Source organism: Somniosus microcephalus, chromosome 4 (genome assembly GCF_052327205.1).
Source record: "Somniosus microcephalus isolate GS21.2 chromosome 4, FLI_Smic_1.0, whole genome shotgun sequence".
NCBI lineage: Eukaryota > Metazoa > Chordata > Chondrichthyes > Squaliformes > Somniosidae > Somniosus > Somniosus microcephalus.
In genome coordinates, this window is record NC_140990.1 from 111700175 (window position 1) to 111720666 (window position 20492).

Below are 20492 nucleotides of genomic sequence, written 5' to 3' on the forward strand. Positions count from 1 at the left end.
TTGAATTGTTGGTGCGAATCAAGTTCATGAAGAATAGACTGTCTAATTTGTAGTGTTGGCCAGACTGCGTGAACTAACTGCCAACTCCGCTTTTCTGGGTGAACTAGCCACATCTGTGCTTCCCTTTACCCCCTAGGCGGTCCAGGAGCCATGTATACTGGAGGCCAATGAGCTCGGAGGAGCGGGAAATGTCGACAATCGCTCATTACAAAGGGAGACGGCAGAGCACAGGCGGCTCAACGAAGCAATGATGCATCTCGCGATTGCTGGCACAAGTAAACTGGTTGACTGCGCGTGGCTGATTTGGAAGAGATTCCAGGTGTCCCTTTTGTAGGGAGGTGTCTATAGCCAGTGTTGGAGAGATGAAATGCAAGGTTCATTAATGCTATTTCGTGAGGCTGGCTTTAGATAGCCCACAGGCTATTTGTAACCCACTGAACTATGGGGAGAAGGCTGGTGTGTATGGGGTGCGTAGGTTGTATTGCCTTCCAAGTAATTCAGATTATGTTTCTACAACTGGAGCTCTACCTGCGATCATGTACAGAGTTCAATTTGATTCCCAACATTGTCCATTCTAAAAGCTCATTTTTCATGATTGCCACTGTCACCAGTTTCATCTGAGTCTGTTCTACAAGGGAAAGAATCCCGGACCATTAGCCAATTCCATCAGTTAGTTGATCAGAGGCTGATGGTCAGTATTTAACACAGCGGCAGAGGCTAATAATTGGGTCCGTTTGAAGATCGGCTTCTTTAATCTGAGTTTGGAGTCACCAGTCGTCTGTATCTGTATTGTCTCTTCCACTCGGAAGTTTCTTCCCAGCAGGATGGCGTGGCACCACATCCCTACTGAGCATCCCGGGGATGGATAGCGCTGAATGCTTTCACTGGCACTGAGTGACTTCAGAGTGGCCTCAATTCCTTCTGGGGCCCTGGATCATTCTTCCTGTGCCGATACATAAGGCAGTAGCCAAACGACACCGCTCCATTTTGTCTTGGGCTTTTAACTCCAGCTCATCCTTTCAAGTTCACTTCAGCTGCATCCTTGTTGGGTTGCGTCCAGCTCCACATTTGTTTAGGATCTTTGTCAGGAATACAGAATATGATAATCCAGGTCCATCTTCTTCTGGCTAGTGGCATGCAGTACACTTGGACCATCGGATCATGGTAAATCTATTAGGATAAATGATCGTCCACAAGAAAACATTGGGTGGGGGCTCCCACTATCAATGGCCTCCAGGATCTTGCCCAAGTGGTTATGTTTGAGATGGTTCTATGCAGGAGCGGGCGCATCACTGAGCCTGATCATTGCCATATTCCAATGTAGAGCTGCTGACATGTCAAGTGGTGTCCCTCGTGTTTCCCTCTTCTGAGATGGATGATGGCCAGTGAATTGCTGTCGTTGATGCTCTGCCAGAGTCCAGCAACTCTGCCCCAAGGCGTGAGACTGTCCTGGGCCTTAATCAGCACCACATAGGTGGCCCGTTTCTCAAGTTCTGGGAGAACTTGAATTTTGACATTTGTGCCCTTCTGAGCTGCGTCACTTCAAACGCCCTCCTGTTAATTCTGAAATGGTTCCCTTGCTCTGCTGATGTATCCAGTTTTATAGAATGTTTCTTGCTGTTCGCCTTCGCTTGCACTACAGCAACCTCTTCAGCTCCTGCTGTGGACTTTCCGTTAAGGGTTCAGAAAGTCATAATCCCGCAACTTTTAAATTTTGGGGGTGACTGGAGAAGTGATATCCCAAGTGGAAAGCAGGGAGATCCAAGAGGCGAGACACCCAGATTTCCAATATGCATCGAAGATTTCACATGACAAACTATAGGTTGACTAAAGGGTTCAGAGATTGCATTATAGGCAGTGGTGCAAACAGGCTATTCGGCCCAACCAGTCCATGCTGGCATTTATGCTCCACTTGAGCCTCCCCCTGTCTTTTGTCATCTAACTGTATCTGTAGCCCTCTATTCCCTTCTCCCTTAAGTACATCCATACTATTTGCTTCAACCACTCCCTGTGGTAGCGAGTTCCACATTCTCACCACTGAGTGGTGAAGTTTCTCCTGAATTCCCTATTTGATTTCTTGGTGACTCTCTTATATTGATGGCCTTTAATTTTAAAGACCTCTTGGGTCACTACTCAGCTGTCTCTTTTTCAAGAGAAAGGAGACCCAGCCTGTCCATCCTTTCCTCAAGCCAGCTAGTTATCCATTTTGCTACTTGTCCCCTGACTCTGCATTCTCTGGCCTTGTTCTGCATTCTCTGACTTTGTTCATTCTCTTTTGTAGTACCTTATTTGAAGGCCTTCTGCAAATCTAGATAAATTACACCTACTGCATCACCCTTGTCTGCTCTCCCTGTTGCCTCTTCAAAAAAAATTGAGGTTGAACAAACAAGCTTTCCCTTTTGAAATCAATGTTGACTATTCCTTTTTTGGCGTTTCTAGATTTTCTGTTTTCTCCTTTAGTAGGTATTCCATTTATATTTCCTACCACCATTAAGCTGACTGGTCTATAGTTCCCTGGACATGTTCTATCTCTCCTTTAAATATAGGTATATTAGCTAACCACCAGTCCTCTGGCACCACCATTTTTAACGAATTACTAAATATGTAGTATGAGCCTATCTCTTCCCTAGATTATTTTAAAATGTGCAGATGTAACCCATCTGAACCAGGTTTTTCCTTAGTTTGATTAGTTTATTTAATATCTCAATGCACATTTCTAATTTTGCCTTCCAGCATGTCCACCTGTTCTATCTCCCTGGTAAATATAGAAGCCAAGTAATTATTTAATTTCTGCCATCTCTCTATCGCTGCCTGTGGTATTATCCTGTCCATCTTAGTGGCCCTATTCCCATTCCGACCTCCCTTTTTTAGCTTGTCTAAAATATTTTACTACATGTGCCTTGATTTAAGTTCATAGTCCCTCTTTGCCGTCCTAATTGTTGACTTCTCTCCTAATCTCGTCGTATTCTCCCTTATGCTCTCCCCTTGCGGTCCACGTAATGAATGCCTCTTTCCTTACCCTCATTTTTCCCTTGTGGCTTTAATCATCCATGATATCTCATTAGTGTTCAGTTTGTTTTTTAGCAGAATCTCGAGAATGCGAGCTTGGGTGAAGGATACAGTGGGCACTTGCTAGTCAGGCTGAGGGTCAAAGGTGAGCATCGGGTCTTGTGGGCAGACTGGGGAAGGCCTGATGCCTTTCCCATCTTGAGTTAATCTACAGGAAGACATTGGATTCATCAATTCAATGTAAAAATGGCAAATTTGTAGCTAAAGCTGGGACCGGGTAAAGAGGTGCTTGTGTGGGGGGGGGAAACCGGAGGGAATTTGGATGGAGCAGTGTCTGTTAAGTACCTATCGGTAGTGTGGAAATGGCAAATGCGTGTTGGGTCTTTAAGCGGACTGAGCTATCCGATGCCGCCTTCAATCTTGTGATCTCCTCAGGTCAGAACATGAGGATTTCCATCCCGCTCACCAGGCCGATCAATATACAGCTCCACACAAACAGGCCAGCCGAAGGTCACCGGGAGTTCGGATCAGACCAAGAGTACAAACTGTCGCACTTCATCAAGGATCTCCGCAAGTACCCGCCCTCGGTGAGTGAACACCGAGAACCACGGTAACATTTCACCATCCATTTAACGCTGAGAGGAATCCCAAGATACCTTGAGCCGTTTCTCATTAAAAGCCCTGATGCCTACATAAACAGGAGCAGGCTATTTAGCCCCTCGAACCTGTTCTGCTATGAGATCATGGCTGATCTCTGACCTAGCTGCATATACTCGCTTTTGCCCCATATCCCTTAGTACCTTTGGCTAACGATCTATCCATCTTAGATTTAAAATTAACAATTGATCCCAGCATTAATTGCCGTTTACAGAAGTTTCAAACTTCTAACACTATTTTATGTCGAAGCGTTTACTAACTTCACCCCTGAAAGGTATGGTTCCAATAGGCTATGTCCCCTAGTCCTAGACTCCTACCAGGAGTAATAGTTTCTCTTTACCTTCAGTTCGCTTTTAACTTCGACCAAATCCACTTAACCTTAAATGCCAGCTAATACCACTCCTGTTTGTATAATTTCTCCGCGTAAGTTAACCCTTGGCAGTCAGGTATTCTAGTAAGCCTACACTGCACTCCCTCCAAGGCCAAGCCAATATACGTACCCGTACGTACCAGATTTAGAAACAGCTTCTTTCCCAGGGCTGTCATCCTACTGAACTCCACAAATAAACTCTAAAGCCTGCACATCTGCCAATGCACTTTATTATGATTATGCTGATAATGTATTACAAGCCAAATGTATGTTGAATGTTTAAATGTCTTAATCTAAATGTACACTCTCTCTCGGGAACCGCAAGCCTACATTTCTTTGTACTGCACTTGTGCACTAACAATGACAATAAAAGTTGATTTGATATCCTTAAGGTGTGGTGCCCAGAACTGTGCTCAGTTCTCCAGGTGTAGTCTAACCAGGGCTTTGTCTAACAGTAGCATAACTTCTACCTCTTCCCCCTTGGTTAATCCTCGAGATATAAGACGAGCATTCATTAGCTATTTTTGATTTTCTGTAGCTGTCCGTGAAATTTGAATGATCTATGTACATGGCGGGAGGCCTTTATTTAACTTCTACTTTTACTAGCTTTTCACCATTTGGAAAGTACTCTGATCTATCCTGCATTCAAAAGTGGATGACCTCACACTTGCTTTGAAATCCATTTGCCACAGTTTTGCCCATGCGCCTTTCTATCCCATTTAGTTAATGAATAGTTGAGGCCCAACACATTCCTGTGGGACACCACTAGTTACATCCTGCCAATTATCCCTACTGTCTCCTGCCACTCATTCAATTTCCTAACAAGGTTAATGATTTGCCTTCAATTCCATGAGCTTGAACTTTTAGCTAACAGTCTTGAGGAATTTATCGAATGCCTTTTGGAATTCCATAGACCCTCCTCCGACTCCACCTCCGTCAGGCATGACCTGCCTTTCACAGATCCATGTAGGCTCTCTGATCAGCTGCCACTTTTCAAATGTTTAGTCTCTGCATCCTTGGATTCTAGTAATTTCACAACAGGTGTTAGGCTAACTGCTCTAATTCCTGGTTTCACACTCCTTGAATAGCGAGTATCATGCAGTTTTCCCACTAAAGGAATAGTTGTTGAATCGAGAACAATTTGGAACATCATAGTTGGCGCATCTGGCATGTTCTTATCTGCTCCCTTTAAATCCCTGGGATGGGAGCCATTGGGTCACTTAGTGCCATTACTGTTTGCTTTCATTGAGTCCACATTTCGTTGATGTCTGGCATTATTCAACATGGCCACCATTTCCGTATTTTCACTTATCGATTTTCAAGGGGGCGCATGTCACTCACGACCACCTGCTTTTTCCTAATATAAATGTAAATAATTGATTGGTGCCATACTCTGAGCAGATGAAGCCCATGCTGTAATTGAGTATAAGGAAATGGCAGACTTGCGAAATAATAAGAGGAAACTGTAGAATTAATTGGCTTTAAATCTAAGAATGGTAATGGGGGCTGAAGATTGACAAATCTCTACGACATTAGTGGTAGATTGACTGAGCACTTGGACAACGGAGCCAGCATAGCGTTGTAAAGGGTAATTGATTTGCCTATTTTTCTTGGTCACGTTGTAGATGTATTTAAATGGAAATTAATTTAAAGGAGTTGGTGCATCTTGGTAAGGAAATGAGTCCACAATCCTTGGTAAACAAGAATTGAAATGGAGTAGAGGAGAATTTCTCGAACAGATTCTCAAATCAAAAGTAGCAACAGCACGGTCGGTTTAAGAGCGCATACAAACCGAACACTGGGTTTTACTAGAAGCAAAGAATTGAAGAGCAGACGTTCTGGTTAATTTGTATAGGACTTCTTGTACTGTACACGTGATCTCTATTGAAAAATGAGGCACTGGAGAAGGCTCATGGTGCAAGAAATTGCACGGATCAGGAAAGACTAACTGGCTGGGGCTGAGGTGACCTGATGGAAGTCTCCAGTTATGCGGGGCTTTGGGGGAAACAACTAGACAGATGTGTCTGCTTGTAGAGAACCCAAAACTAGATCATAAGATCGTCCCTAAGATTTCAAGAACTACTTGATAGAATGTGGAACTGGATACCACGAGGGTAGTTGAGGCAAATAGTATAGATGCATTTAAGGAGCAGCTACATTAACGAGGGAGAAAGGAATACAAGGTTGTACCCATGGAGTTGATGAACTAGGGTTGGAAGGAAGCTCTTGTGGAGCTTACAGCGGTAGGACCGAGCGGCCTGTTCCTGTGTTGGGGATTCTATGTAATTCTACGGATGTTATTTATATGGACTTCAGAAGGCATTGGTTTACGGTTTCACGAAATAGACCGTTGGCATAAATGAAAGCACATGGAAAAGGAGGCAGCCATTTTAACATTGGTTAGCAGGCAGGAGACAGGGCTACTGGACATGTACTCCAATTGGCAGGTTGTGACTGGCGGTTCCCCTAGGGAATCCGTACTGGGGCGTCAGCTTTTTCAATGAGTTGGATGAAGGAATAGAGATCCGCATATCCAAGTTTGTTGACGAGAGCAAGTTTAATGGTGCAGTTAGTAGTGTAGGTGTTAGCAGCAATTTTCAAAAGGCCGCTGATCGAGCAAAACTGTGGCCAGCTGGAGTTTAATGTAGGGAAGTGAGGTCATCCACTTTAGACCCTGAGGAACTTGGATCCGAGTATTTTTATAAATGGTCAGCTAGGAACTGAAGGAGTAGAGATTGAGGCACATGAGCAGATCATTAAACTAGTGGACAGGTACAAAATAACTTTACAAGGCTATGGGATGTTGGGCATCCTCGAGTAAAGGCCATCAGTGGAAGTACTTGGTTGTACAGAGCTCTGTTTGGACCACCTCTGGAGAACTTGGTTCAGTTCTGGGCAACGCGCCTCGGGAAGGATGTATTGGGCTTGGAGAAGGTGCAAGACATTGTATGCATTGATATCAATCCTGGGATTGGCGAATAGATTGAGATTCTGCACTAACGCTGTCATTCCAGACACACACAACCAGAGGATGCACCGTGCCAAGGCCGTTCAACTTGTCTTGCCCCAGGAAAAGGGAGTGCAACGATGCGGCTCTCGGGCAGTATATCTCGATGGCAGAGTACATTGACGTGTTTGAACATCGCACACAAGCGAGAGGCGGCAAGCGGGCCAGGCGCCAGGAGACACCAGGTACTACAGTCGGCTCTTCTCCCGACCATTCTCGGAGGCCCTCTCTCTTCTCCTCCACCCCCCCGCCCCCCCCCCCACACACACTGCCTTCTCCGCGCTCTCTGCCCATGGTCTTCAATTCAGAAACCTTGAGAACCGATTTAAACGTTGATCACCACCCCCCCCTCCCAAAACACTGGCCTGTTCGATCATCTCTGGACACGCCCAGCTCTTGCTGCCCGACCCGAACAACGCGGTGCCCGAGCTAGTATCGGAATCTGCCGCTCTGACCAAGGCCCACGGCGGGGCTGTGCCTGTTGAGAAATGGCTTGAGGCCCAAGTATTTTTCGAGCCGGGAGGGGCCTCGCCAGCTCCGGGCTGGATTTGAATCTGACCCCAGAGGTAAACTGACAGCGTCTGAGCTGTGAGACTCTGCCAACTAATGGCTCCCGGCTCTGGACATTGAGACCCAGGAATCATCCGTTTGTTTCCCAACAGGACTGGGGGATTGGAGTTTCGTTCCCTGACGGGTTATTGGAGGGAGGTCGGGGATGAACGGGCCCGCACTCTTCCTCATTGTCAATCTGCTCTCTTTGTGCTATTAACGTACAAAGAACGGGGTGAAGGGAAGCTTGTTTAAACTGGACTGAAATAACGGTGGGCGCGGGTAACCATCAAACCCTGGATTTATATCACTTCTCCCAGCGGGTTGCGACATGAACGGGAAGATCTCGGGTCCTGCTGAGTGACTCGGTCTATCGCGGGCTGTCCGGGACACAAACTATTAGAGCGGGGCCGGGGTGAGTCCAGCTAGTCAGAAGTCACTGTCTTGAGACTGAATTCCGCGTTTCTCTTTCCCTCTGCACTTTACAGATGAACAAGGCGGGTTGAGGCTAAAGGGAGACTGTGGAAACCGGGATCAGTGAGCAGTCGAGCCGGAATTTCCTGATCAATGTCCGTTTGTCGTTGCTCAGTCCGGTCTTATCCAAGGGCCTCCTTTGTGAAAACTCTTCCATGTTTTAGTTTTACTACTGCCGCCGGTATAATCCTCATCTTGCGGTCAGTGAATGATTCCGGTCCGGTTTAGTGTCTCGTCAAAACCCAACCAGGCAGCGGAACTGTTTTTTCTAAGCTGAAATTTTGAAAACGGGCCAGCGCCCGAGAGGTAACATTTTAAGACCGGGGTTTATTTCACTGCTCCAAGGTCACGCGGGGTCTCAGCGGGTCAGTGAAATTTTATTCATTCTTCAGACCGATCCGCCCTCCGCTGGCGCTCACCCGGCCGATTCGTCAGTCGCTGACCTTATTGGATCAGAAATGTTTAACTTTGTTTGAATAGTGATGCACGAGTCTCTAATCTCCAAGATTTGCTCTTCCTGACCCCCAGAGGGGAATCTTCCCCAATCCAAATCTCCTTTCCCTGTATCTGGTTTCGAAGATGCTGATGGCCGTTACTGCGGGACTGTGGTCCTAGGGGAGCCGGGCAGTAAGTGGCCAGGGATTGTCAAACTCGGTACATGTATGGATGTGGTTTTAATGTTTAATACTTGTTTGTACTTAATAAAGACCTTCCACGTAAGGTTCTGGTCTCCGGTGTTTGGATCTTGAACAGCCTAGCTTATTCCGGGTGAAGTGAAATTCGCTGTCGCAGGAATAGCAAATTAGACTGGGCCGGAGCTGGTTAAACTCTGGGTTAGATCGTGTTGTATTGCGAATACCCGGTGGTGCATTAACAGATTTCGGGAATGTCCAGTTTTGGAATAATGTGACTTTTTTTCCTGCCCCCCCCCCTCCTTTCCTGCGGACCTGGCCTTATTAGGCCGCTCCTCCTGTTCACGGACTCGCCCCGCTGGCAATGGAGGCCCAGCCGATTCACCGAGTTTAATGGGCTAACTCAGGACTCGGGTCCCCAGTCCCAGCACGGTCAGTGTTCCATATTCAATCATCAGTCTGAACCGTTGCTGCCACCTGCTTTTAACCTTTAATAACAAAGCATTATTACCTCGAGTGCTGGACCTCCTTCTCCACCCCCACCCGCCCCCCCCCCCGGCCCCCCGCTCCTTCTCATCATGTTGCAGGATTTCACAGGGCTGGCAGCGTGCGTATGGAGTCATAAGCGCCCCACAAGTTCCAGCTTTCCACATGCAATGGTGCCCATCTGCTAGAAATTCATTTACGCTGGGACAGGGTTGGGCATTTATTGAGGTGTATAAAATTGAGGGGCCTAAAAGTGGATAGAAGAGGGGTCAGAAACCAGGGGAGACAGATTTAAAGTAATTGGGGGAAGGTTTAGAGGGGATTTGAGGGGAAATGTCTTCGCCCAGAGGGTCGTGGTGGTCTGGAACTCACTGCCTGAAAGGGTGGTAGAGACAGGAACACTAAAGACACTTTAAAAAGTACTTGGATGTGCACTTGGAATGCTGTAACCTGCAGGGCTACGGACCAAGAGCTGGGAAGTGGGATTAGGCTGGATAGCTTTGTTGGCCGGCACGGACACGATGGGCTGAAATGGCCTCTTTCCGTGCTGTAACTTCCTGATTCGCCCAACAACGGCCCAGCCAATACCCACAAAACCCTTGCGCCTTCTTGCAACTGCATAAGGCTTTAAATAATTGTTAAATACAAATTTTATAACTATTTACATTTGCTTACATTTAAAATTAGGTCAATTTTTTCCTGGTTAGTTTTTTTTTGTTTACATGGTAATACATTTTCAACCCGATTTACTTTTATTTCAGTGTTTAATTATTTTTGCGGATTTCTATTCTGCTTTTGGAGGGTTCCCTCTGTAAATGGGATCCCATGAGCGCAATGGGAATCCCCCTTTGTCATTGGTTGGCCTGGCCCAGGTGATCCCAGAGACGCTTGCGAACCTCCTGCGCCCCCTGGTGTGCGTGGGCCTTTATGCAGGTGGACTCCTGCCGGCCCAGCACCGCCAGATTCAATTCCCAGTCAAATGTGCCGGTATCGCATTTACCCTGACGATACGCAGTGGTACCCCTCGAACCTTCCTGACTGAGCTGTCACGCTACTTGTCTGACATGAAGCATAAGCTCAAACATTTTTCCTGTAATACTGGCCAGACTGAATCCCCAATCTGCGGTTGCCAACCCACTCCATCACTCCCCCTGACGGCTTTGAATGAGGCGGAACCAGACCGTTCGCAATCTCGGCGCCTTATTTGACTTTCATTTTATATAGCGCCTTCCGCTACCTCGGGACAGTCTAAAAGCGCTTTTGAGCTGTTGTATTGTAGAAAATGCGGCAGTCAATTTGCGCACCGCAATGTGATAATTTACAAGATAATCCGTAAGTGATCTTGACTGAGATAAATTTTGACCAGGACACCGCGGATTACTCCCTCGTTCTTCAAACTGGTGCCATGGGATCATTTACGTCCATCTGAGAGCGGGCCTGGCCTCAGTTTAACAGCACCTCCAACAGTGCAGCAATGCCTCAGTCCTGCACTGGAGTGTCAGCCTAGATTTGAACCCACAATCTTTTGACTATCCTAATTCTCAGCAAGTCCCCTTCACTCATCACCCCTGTGACCTCTGATCTACATTGGCTCCCGGTCTGGCAACGCCTCGATTTAAAATTCTCACCCTTGTTTATTAAAACCCCTCTGCTACCCTGAGATCTGTGCGCTCTTGTACACCCAATTTTTATCCTTCCGCAATTGGCGGACGTGCCTTCAGTTGCCTAGGCCCTAAGCTTTGGAACACCCTCCCTAATCCCCTCCACCTTTCTGGTTATTTCTCATTGATTAAGCGGCTCCGTAAAACCTACCTCTTTGACCAAGCTTTTCTCACGTGTCCAAATATTTCTGTGGCTCGAAGTCAAATTGTTTGATGCCACTCATGTGAAGCGCCTTGGGACGTTTGACTGTTATGGGCGCTATATAAAGGCAAATTGTTTTGACTTTAGTGGTATTTGGGTCTCTCTTTATTTAAGGAGGGATATATTTGCATTGGAGGCAGTTCAGAGAAGGTTCTTTAGGTTAATTCCTGAGTTGAAGGGGTTGTCTTGAGAAATTTGAGCAGTTTGGGCCTATAATCGTTGGAGTTTACAAGAAAGATGTGACTGTGGCGGAGCCACCAAGGGTCTCAGAACAATTAGTAATAATCCCTTCAACTAGTGTGGTGCAGCTGCGGACTGCACCTTTAAACTGCCTGTTAACTATATTGTGTTTTCCTGCACTCCACGTGATGACGTCATGACGCCAATCACGTGACCGCCAGTGGCGTGAAGAACGTCATGACGTCAGCTTCCAGAATCTTCCAGTAGTCGTCGAGTACCCAGCAAGCTGACTAGACCTGTGTACTGTTTCTCCTGTAGTTTCCCTGTTAACTTCGCTGTTCATTAAAACCTGTTGATTTGATTCATCGAGTCGAATACCTTTATTCAGATAGGAACCTCCATTCCTACATTGGTGACCCTGATCTCGGCGGACAACTTTAGTCGAGGATGAACACGAACGCCGTTGCCCTTAAATTGCCGCAGTTCTGGGAACAGCACCCAACAGCATGGTTTTTCCAGGCAGAAGAACCGTGCGCTCTCCGGGAGGTCACAGCGGATGTGACCCGTTATGTGGTTGCCGCTCTCGACAGTGCCACGGCCTCGCGGGTCATCAGCATCCTTGGAAGCCCACCGGAGGAGGGCAAGTACGAAGTGCTTTAAGCCCGTTTGCTACAGGTATTTGATCTTGAGTCGGAGCGGGCACGCAAGCTTATTTCCATGCCCGGCCTCGGACTCAAAACCGTCAGAGCTGATGAGTCAAATGCTCACGCTGTTGGGCGTGGAACTCCAATGTTTTTTATTCCGTGAGCTTTTCCTCTGCCAGCTTCCCGAACCAGTTCAGGTGGCCTTGGCCAACACTGCCATCACAGACGGTGCTGAACTCGCTGCAGAGGCAGACAAGATATTTACTGTTACTCAGCAATGTTGTGGAGTCACGAGGTGCCTGTCCCCCATGCGAGCGAAGCCCAGCCCTCCCCCAGCAGGATGGTGCGCGTACCACGCCCGTTTTGGCGCCAATGCTCGATGCTGCCGGCCTCCTTGCAGTTTCCCTCAAGAAAAAAAAAAACACTCCAACAAGCCCGCGTCCTCCCGGATGGACGACAAGGTCTAAAGCACAGCAAGTTAGCTATGGGGGTGGGCTCAGCGGGAAAACTCATTTATGTTATCTATTCCGTTATGGGCCAACAATTCCTGTGCAACACTGGTTCACAGTGCAGCATCCTCCCAGCTTCAAAGCTGGACCTACTATCCGGTGGCCAGGGGCCTTCCCTCGTGGTAATAAATGGCGCTGCCATGCGTACGTTCGGGAAACGGACGGTAAACTTAACCTTCGCCGGTCAGCGTTTTGTCTGCGACTTTATTACAGCTAAGGTCTCGCAGGCCATCCTGGGGGCTGATTTTTTTTCTGCACCAACGGTCTGCTGGTCGACGTCCAACACTGCCAAATCATTAATGCATCCACTTTCCACGCAGTGCCCTGCCACCGCAGCACCGCCGTGGCCTGTGCGGTTCTATCGCAAGACAGGTTTACGCGCCTGCTCGGCGAATTCCCGGAGCTCACCAGGCCCACTTTTTTGGCTGCAAGCACACGGCACAGGGTGGAGCACCATATCTCCACGACCGGAGCACCCGTTTACGCTCAAGCATGGTGATTAGAAGCTGGCAGCTGCAAAGGCTGAGTTCCAGACCATGGAGCACCTCGGGATCATCCAGCGTTCGGACAGCCCTTGGTCCTCCCCACTGCATATTGTACCCAAACCAGGTGGCGGATGGCGACCTTGCAGGGATTACAGACTCATAAATGACGCCACGACACCGGACAGGTACCCGATTCCCCACATCCAAGATTTTCAGCACATCGGGCTGGTAACACTATTTTCTAAAGTGGATCTCGTTCGTGGATATCACCAAGTTCCGGTGCACCCTCCAGGCGTCCCCAAAACAGCAGTCATCACTCTGTTCGGCCTTTCTGAGTTCCTCCGCATGCCATTCGGTCTGAAAAACGCAGCGCAAGCATTCCAGCGTTTGATGGACTCTATTACGGGACCTGCCCTTCATTTTTGTATATTTGGATGACATCCTAATAGCCAGCAAGGATACGACGGCTCACATGGCACATTTACGTACACTTTTCGCCCGACTCAGCCAACACGGCCGCCTTGTCAATCCAGCCAACTTGAGGGGACCCAACTGGGTGGACAGGCTCCCATGGGTGATGCTAGGCCTCCGGACAGCACCAAAGGAGGATCTTCAGTCTTCATCGGCTGAACTGGTTTATGGCCAGACACTCTGGGTGCCAGGTGATTTTCTCCCTCTGCACACCACACCATGGTCCGCAGCTCAACAGCTCCTACTTCATCAGGCGGTGGCTAGGAATTTCCTGCCCATCCCAACCTCGCAGCCTGACACACAGAGGCCTCGCATCCCCACAGAGCTCATGAGTTCGGACTATGTCTGCCTTTATTCGACAGGACGGTCACAGAGACCCACTCAAGCCACAGTATACCGGACCTTTTCGTGTCATCTCATCGGGGGGAAAGTTTTTCAGTCGAAGTCGGAAAGTCTGATACCGTCTCTATCGACCAGCTCAAACCAGCCCACTTGGATCGGAGTGAGCCTGTCGTGGCTGCCTCACCGCGGCCGGCCGCCAGACCAGCCGTGCACCAGCCCGCCGTCTGACAGCCTGATCCGGCCTCAGACGCAGCTGCACCCCAGCCTACCATTTCTGCCCCGCCCGAGAAACCGTTTCTGCCGCAATCCGGCACTGCTTCTACTAACGTCCCGTTTCCGCTGCCGGAGTTTCATCGCCGTTCAGCCAGGATCATTAAGCCTCCTACTCGGTTGACAATGTCCGTTAAAGTGGATTCTGGGGGGGCGCCTGTTACAATTAGTAATAATCCCTTTAACTACAGTGTACTGCAGCCGCGGACTGCACCTTCAAACTGCCTGTTAACTACTGTATTGTTTTCCTGCACTCCGTGATGACGTCATGACGCTGATCACGTGACCACCAGTGGCGCGAAGAACGCGACGACGTCAGCTTCCAGAATCTTCCAGTAGTCGTCGAGTGCCCAGCAAGCTGAATAGACCTGTGTACCGTTTCTTCTGTAGTTTCCCTGTTAACCTCATTCATTAAAAACTGTTGATTGGATTCATCGAGTCGAATACCTTATTCAGATAGGAACGCCCGTTCCTACATGATCTTATTAAAACGTAAGATTCTGAGGGCTTGACAAGGTAGATGCAGCGAGGATGCTCCCCTCGTGGGGAATCTAGAACTAGGGGGCATAGTTTCAGAATAAGGAGTCGCCCATTTAAAACTGAGGAGGAATTTCTGAGGGTCGCAAATCTTTGGCATTCTCTACCCAAGGGAGCTGTGGCAGTGGAGCCAGTGGATTTCTTTTCAAGTGGAGATACAGATTTCTGAATAGGAAGGGAGTCGAGGGTTATGGGGAGTTGGGGCTGGGAAGTGGAGTTGAGGCTAAGATCAGATCAGCCATGATCTTATTGAATGGCGGAGCAGGCTCCGGGGCCGAATGGCCTATTCCTACACTTATTTCGTGTCATTCTCGGGATAAGGGTGTCACAAGCAAGGCAGGTAATTGTTGCCCTGAGCAGGTGGTGATGGGCTGCCGCCTTGAACCGCTGCAGTCCCTGTGGTGAAGGTGCTCCCACAGCGCTGTTTGACCCAGTGACGGTGGTATTTGCCGCGATGTGATGCAACTGAATGACTTGCTGGGGCACTTCCGAGACCAGCCGTGTTGCTGAGACTGGAGTCACATAGGCCAGACCAGGTAAGGGCGGCTGCTTCCTTTCCCTAAAAGACATTAGCGAACCATTTGGGTAGTTACGACAATCTGACAGCATCGTGGTCAGTTTTTTTCGGCTGTCAACTTTTATTATAAACGGGACTCAAATTCACAAGCCTAGTGCGATTTTAAACCCGTTATCTGGATTATTAGTGACATGACCACGACACTGCCGAACAGCACACTGGCTTTCAATGCAGTTTTTTTAAGATAAATACTTGGAAAGCAGAAATTATGGTTCAGGGAGCGTCTGTAAATGAGAGCGGTGTCAGAACGTACAGTCCCTCTCCACATCCATTTGTCTCCAGGTTGATCAGCAGCCCAACCAGTCTCCTTCCCACTTACATCCTCCAAATAAAATGTCACTATGGGAGATATTGGGGGGAGTATTGCTATACATACTTTACCTCTAATAGGAAACATTGAAACTCTAGTGAGCACCGTATATTAAATCGTCACTGAGATAATAACCTAACCCATTATACGCCGTGTATGTGGTAAATACCAGTTCTAACATTATAAATCACATACCAGTGACTCCTGTCAGCAGCTAGACAGTGTGTCGTCATTAACTGCTGAGACTAACACAGTCCCCCCCAGGAGCTCTACCTTTTGTATATGGTTAATTTGGTCCTGGGTTAACGCTATTATGTCAGTGTACTTTCTCTCCAACAGGCCTAAAGGCTTGCACTTGTATCGCGCCTTTCACGACCGGGGGACGTCCTAAAGAATTTCACAGCCAATGAAACACTTTGAAGTCTAGTCACTGTTGCAATGTAGGAAATGCAATGTCGCCTGCACAGTGACTTCTGTTTAATCACTAACGAGAAACCGTGGATCGGTTATGTCCATTTTATCTCTTCCCAGTAAATTCCTAAAACAAGCCTATTCATCCCACATCACAGTCACTTAAGAGAAGAAATGGGAGCAGGAGTAGGTTACTCAGCCCTTCGAGCCTGCTCTGCCATTCAATGAAATCATGGCTGATCTGACTCAATTCCATTCACCGGCCCTATCGCCATATCCCTTGATGCTCTTACTAGTCAGAAATCTATTGACTTCTGTTTTGAATATACCCATGACTGAGCCTCCCGAGAATTCCAAAGATTCACCACCCTCTGAAGAAATGTTTTCTCATCTCAGTCCTGAGTGGCCCCTGGTTCTAGACTCTCCAGCCAAGGGAAACATTCTCCCAGCATCCACCCTATCAAGCCCTGTAATAATTTTGTATGCTTCAATGAGATCCCCCCTCATTCTTCTGAATTCAAGAGAATACAAGCCTTGTTTACTCAATCTCTTCTCATACGACAGTCCCACCATCCCAGGAATCAGTCTCGTGAACCTTCGTTGCACTTCCTCGGGCAAGTATATCCTTCCTTGGGTAAGGAGACCAAAATTATAGACAGTACTCCAGGTGTGGTCTCACCAAGGCCCTATATAATTGGAGTAAGACTTCTTTACTCCTGTACTCAAATCCTCTTGTAATGAAGGCCAACATATCATTTGCCTTCCTAATGGCTTGCTGCACCTGCTCATTCACTTTCAGTGACTTATGTACAAGGACAGCCAGGTCCCTTTTGAGCATCTGCATTTCCCAATCTTTTGCCATTTAGGAAATACTGTGCCTTTTTTTTTCTACCAAGGTTTATCCACATTATATTCCATCTGCCATGTTTTTGCCCACTCACTGAGCCTGTCGAGATCCCCTTGAAGCCTCTTCACATCCTCAACTGACACTGCCACCTAACTTTATCAGCAGCAAATTTGGAATTGTTACACTTAGTCCCCCTCATCCAAATCATTGATACAGATTGTCCCCCTCATCTAAATCATTGATAGATTGTAATAGCTGGGGCCCAAGCACCGCTCCATGCGGTACCCCACTAGTCACAGCCTGCCATCCTGAAAGACCCATTTATCCCTACTTTGTTTTGTCTGTTAACCAATTTTCAATCCATGCTAGTATATTACCCCCAAATCCATGTGCCCTAATGTTGTTCACCAACCTCTTTTGACCTTATCGAAGGCCTTTTGAAAATCCAAATATGCCACATCTACCGGTTCCCCTTTGTCTACTCCACTAGTTACATCCTCCAATAGGTTTGTCAAACAGGACTTCCCTTTCATAAATCCATGTTGACTCTGCCCAATCTTACTATTAGTTTCTAAGTGCACAGATATTGCATCCTTTATGACCGATTCCAGCATTTTCACAACTACTGATGTGAGGCTAACAGGTCTGTAGTTCCCCCGTTTTCTCTCTCCCTCCTTTTGTAAGTAGCGGGGTTACATTTGCTATCCTCCAATCTGCAGGAATCGTTCCAGTATCTATAGAATTTTGGAAGATGACAACTAATGCGTCCACTATACTAAAGGCCACCTCTTTCAAAACCCTAGGATGTAGGTCATCCGGTCCTTGGGATTTGTCGATTTTTTAGTCCCATTAATTTTGCTAGTACTTTTTTTTTTTTTACTAATTTCTTTAACTTCTTCATTCTTGCTATACCTGTGGTTTTCTCGTATTTCTGTGAGTTTTTTTGTCTTCCACTGAAGACAAACAAAGTATTTAATTTCTCTGCCATTTCCTCATTCCCCATTATAAGTTCTCCTGTCTCTGACTGATTTGCTATATTTTCTATTGGATGGCTAATGAGAATGTTTCCACCTTTTCCAGGCCTGTCCCTGTATAACCGGTAGCTGATTCGTGTTAATATGTGGACATATTTACAAAGCTCACCATGGGTTTTCTACTTTCTACACCTATACTTGCATTTCCCAACTTGAGGCTCCAAAATAACCTGGTTGCATCCTCGAAGCCTACTTTCCTGTCCGTGCTAACATTCCCGTCACTTACAACAGTCTGCTTCTGTCGGGGGCAATGTTTACTTGAATTTCTGTGACATTGTGGGCCCTTGCAGGCAGCAATATCTAATCTCCAATTTTAGTCATTCTGGTTGGTGTAAGCGAGAATGTTGACCACATGAAGGGCCCCGTGCGTGTATAGTTTCTCATAAGCTGTAATCACAGGTGATCTCATTGAAGTCTGACAGTGTAGATGCAGGAGGATCTTTCCCCTGGCTGGGGAGTCTAGAACCAGGGGTCACAGTCCTAAATGGCTGACCCTTTATTCGGAGACTGAGATGCGGAGAAATGTCTTCACTCAGGGTGGTGAATCTTTGGGAATCTCTAACCCAGAGGGCTGTGGAGGCTCATCATTGAGTAGATTCAAGACCGAGATCGATAGATTTTTGAGTATTAATGGAATCGAGGGATATGCGGATAGTGAAGGAAAGTGGCGATGAGGTAGAAGATCAGCCATGACCTTATTGAATGGCGGACCAGGCTCCAAGGGTCAAATGACCAACTCCTGCTCCTATTTCTTATGGTCCTCGCTTCAGGAAGTGCCAAAAAATTTGCAAGGTTGGCACCAGAACTGAGATTAGCTATTGGAAAGAATGAACAGGTTGTGGTTTTCTCTTCAGAAGAGACCTGATCGACGTCTTTAAATTATGAATGGCTTGGTGAGAGGTGGAGAGAACGTTTCCACTTGTGGGAGAATCCAAAACAAGGGGCCATAAATAAAAGAGCTACTAATAAATCAAATAGGGAAATAAGGAGAAATATCTTTACTGAGTGGTTAGAAAGTGGAACTCGCTGCCACAGGAAGAAGTTGAGACAAATAGCTTAAATGCTTTCAAAGGTAAAGAGACGAGTACACGAGCGAAATAGGAATAGAAAGATATGCTGAGAAGTTGAGATGAGGTCGATGCAATGGGAGGAGACTGGTGTGAATCATAAACAGCAGCACAGACTAGTTGGGCCGAATGGTCTGTTTCTGTTCTATCTAATTCTATGTATTGCTGTTGTCCCAGGATTCAGTCCCAAAATAATGTCATTCCTCTTGCAAGGCTCCATGGTATCATACACCGATCTGAATCTTCGCACATTGCCCCGATCCATATCCCCATCTGATTTCCAGATATTCATATCTTTTTGGCAAATATAACATTTTGGATCCTATCGTGTTCTACAACATCCACCTCTTTCTGAACCTGATTCAGCGCAAACCCTCCATACATGCGGCACGTGATTGCCCGTGAGACCAGTTGCTCCTTGTAATCTTTGTTGTTCTGAATGATTACTGTATTAATTTTATTGCTAATCTGCCCGACCCCTTCTGCCAGTTCAGTCACTGACCCTGCTTGTTCTGTAGCACCATCCCCTGTCTGCCTGTTTATTCTTTTAGGCCAGCCTTGTAATTGTTGGAGCACTGTCCCATCATCTTCCCGCACCGTCCCATCATCTTCCCGCACCGTCCCATCATCTTCCCGCACCGTCCCATCATCTTCCCGCACCGTCCCATCATCTTCCCGCACCGCCCCATCATCTTCCCGCACTGTCGCTGTTAATTCATCTAAATAACCTGACTTGTGATTAGTAAAATCGTGTCTCATTTCTCTTAGCACCGCAGGCTACAAATTCAACACACATTCAAGTACATAAATAGAAAGGCAGAGATACAGAAGAAAAACTTAACAGTAGGAATAATCGGGAGTTTCAATCCACCCTATAAATCTTTTAGGTGTACGTGTCCCTACAAGTCATTTACAGGTCCTTCCAGAAGATGGCGAGTCTCCCAGCTCTCAGTTTTATTTCAGTCGCTGTCTGTTGCCTGTGTTATACATCACCGCGAAAGAGCTTGTTCAAGAAGTGCTTTCGTAGTCGCTAAAGCAGTACAGTGACGAAAAGGAATAGCTTCGACCCACGAAAGGAAGTAATCAACAGTAACTAGAAAATATTTATTTGCCCATGCCGTCTGAGGCAGCTCGCCTGTGTAGTCAATTTTCAATCGTTTACAATATCCCTTCGGGGGTTGGCTAAGGAGGGAGTCTCGCTTCTTGCGGGAGGGTGGATTGTCATGTGCACAAGGGAGCCGAATATCAAGGTGGGTCTTGACCTCATCTTTGCACCGGCAGATAGCAGCCGTGACCCCCTGTAATAAAGAGCAGGAAATCCCCCATGGCTCATCTGGGGAGTCCTGGAATGGGTGAAAGAAACGCATTTGTCAATTTTCTAATAGCCTTCTGTCATCATGGTTGGTGTATTTGGTAAATAGACCCTCAAATTAAAGCTTGACATGTAACATAGAAAATTAGGAGCAGGAGTAGGCCATTCGGTCCTTCGAGCCTGCTCCGCCATTCAATATGATCATGGCTGATCCTCTATCTAATACCATATTCCCGCTCACTCCCCATACCCCTTGATGCCTTTTGTGTCTAGAAATCTATCTATCTCCTTCTGAAATATATTCAGTGACTTGGCCTCCACACCCTTCTGTGGTAGAGAATTCCACAGGTTCACCACCTCTGAGTGAAGACATTTCTCCTCATCTCATGTCCTAAATGTCCTACCCCGTATCCTGAGACCGTGACCCCTCGTTCTAGACCCCCCAGCCA

The 20492-nt window shown here is 47.1% G+C and overlaps 1 protein-coding gene and 1 pseudogene across 2 annotated transcripts; one reads left to right on the forward strand and one right to left on the reverse strand.

Annotated features, from left to right (window-relative positions):
- The window catches only part of LOC147119672 (uncharacterized), a 312815-nt pseudogene that overhangs the window by 168111 nt on the left and 124212 nt on the right, over window positions 1-20492 (reverse strand).
- LOC147119673 (targeting protein for Xklp2-A-like) lies at window positions 205-8786 on the forward strand. 2 transcript variants are annotated; one of them, XM_085985189.1, is made up of 4 exons: window positions 205-275; window positions 3445-3596; window positions 7051-7228; window positions 8081-8786. In XM_085985189.1, exons 1-4 carry the CDS (start codon window positions 248-250, stop codon window positions 8131-8133), a joined length of 411 nt encoding a protein of 136 aa, XP_085841315.1. In that variant the 5' UTR covers window positions 205-247; the 3' UTR covers window positions 8134-8786. The 2 variants fall into 2 exon arrangements, with proteins under 2 accessions (XP_085841315.1, XP_085841314.1); XM_085985188.1 differs by lacking the exon at window positions 205-275 and having other exon boundaries at window positions 3298-3596.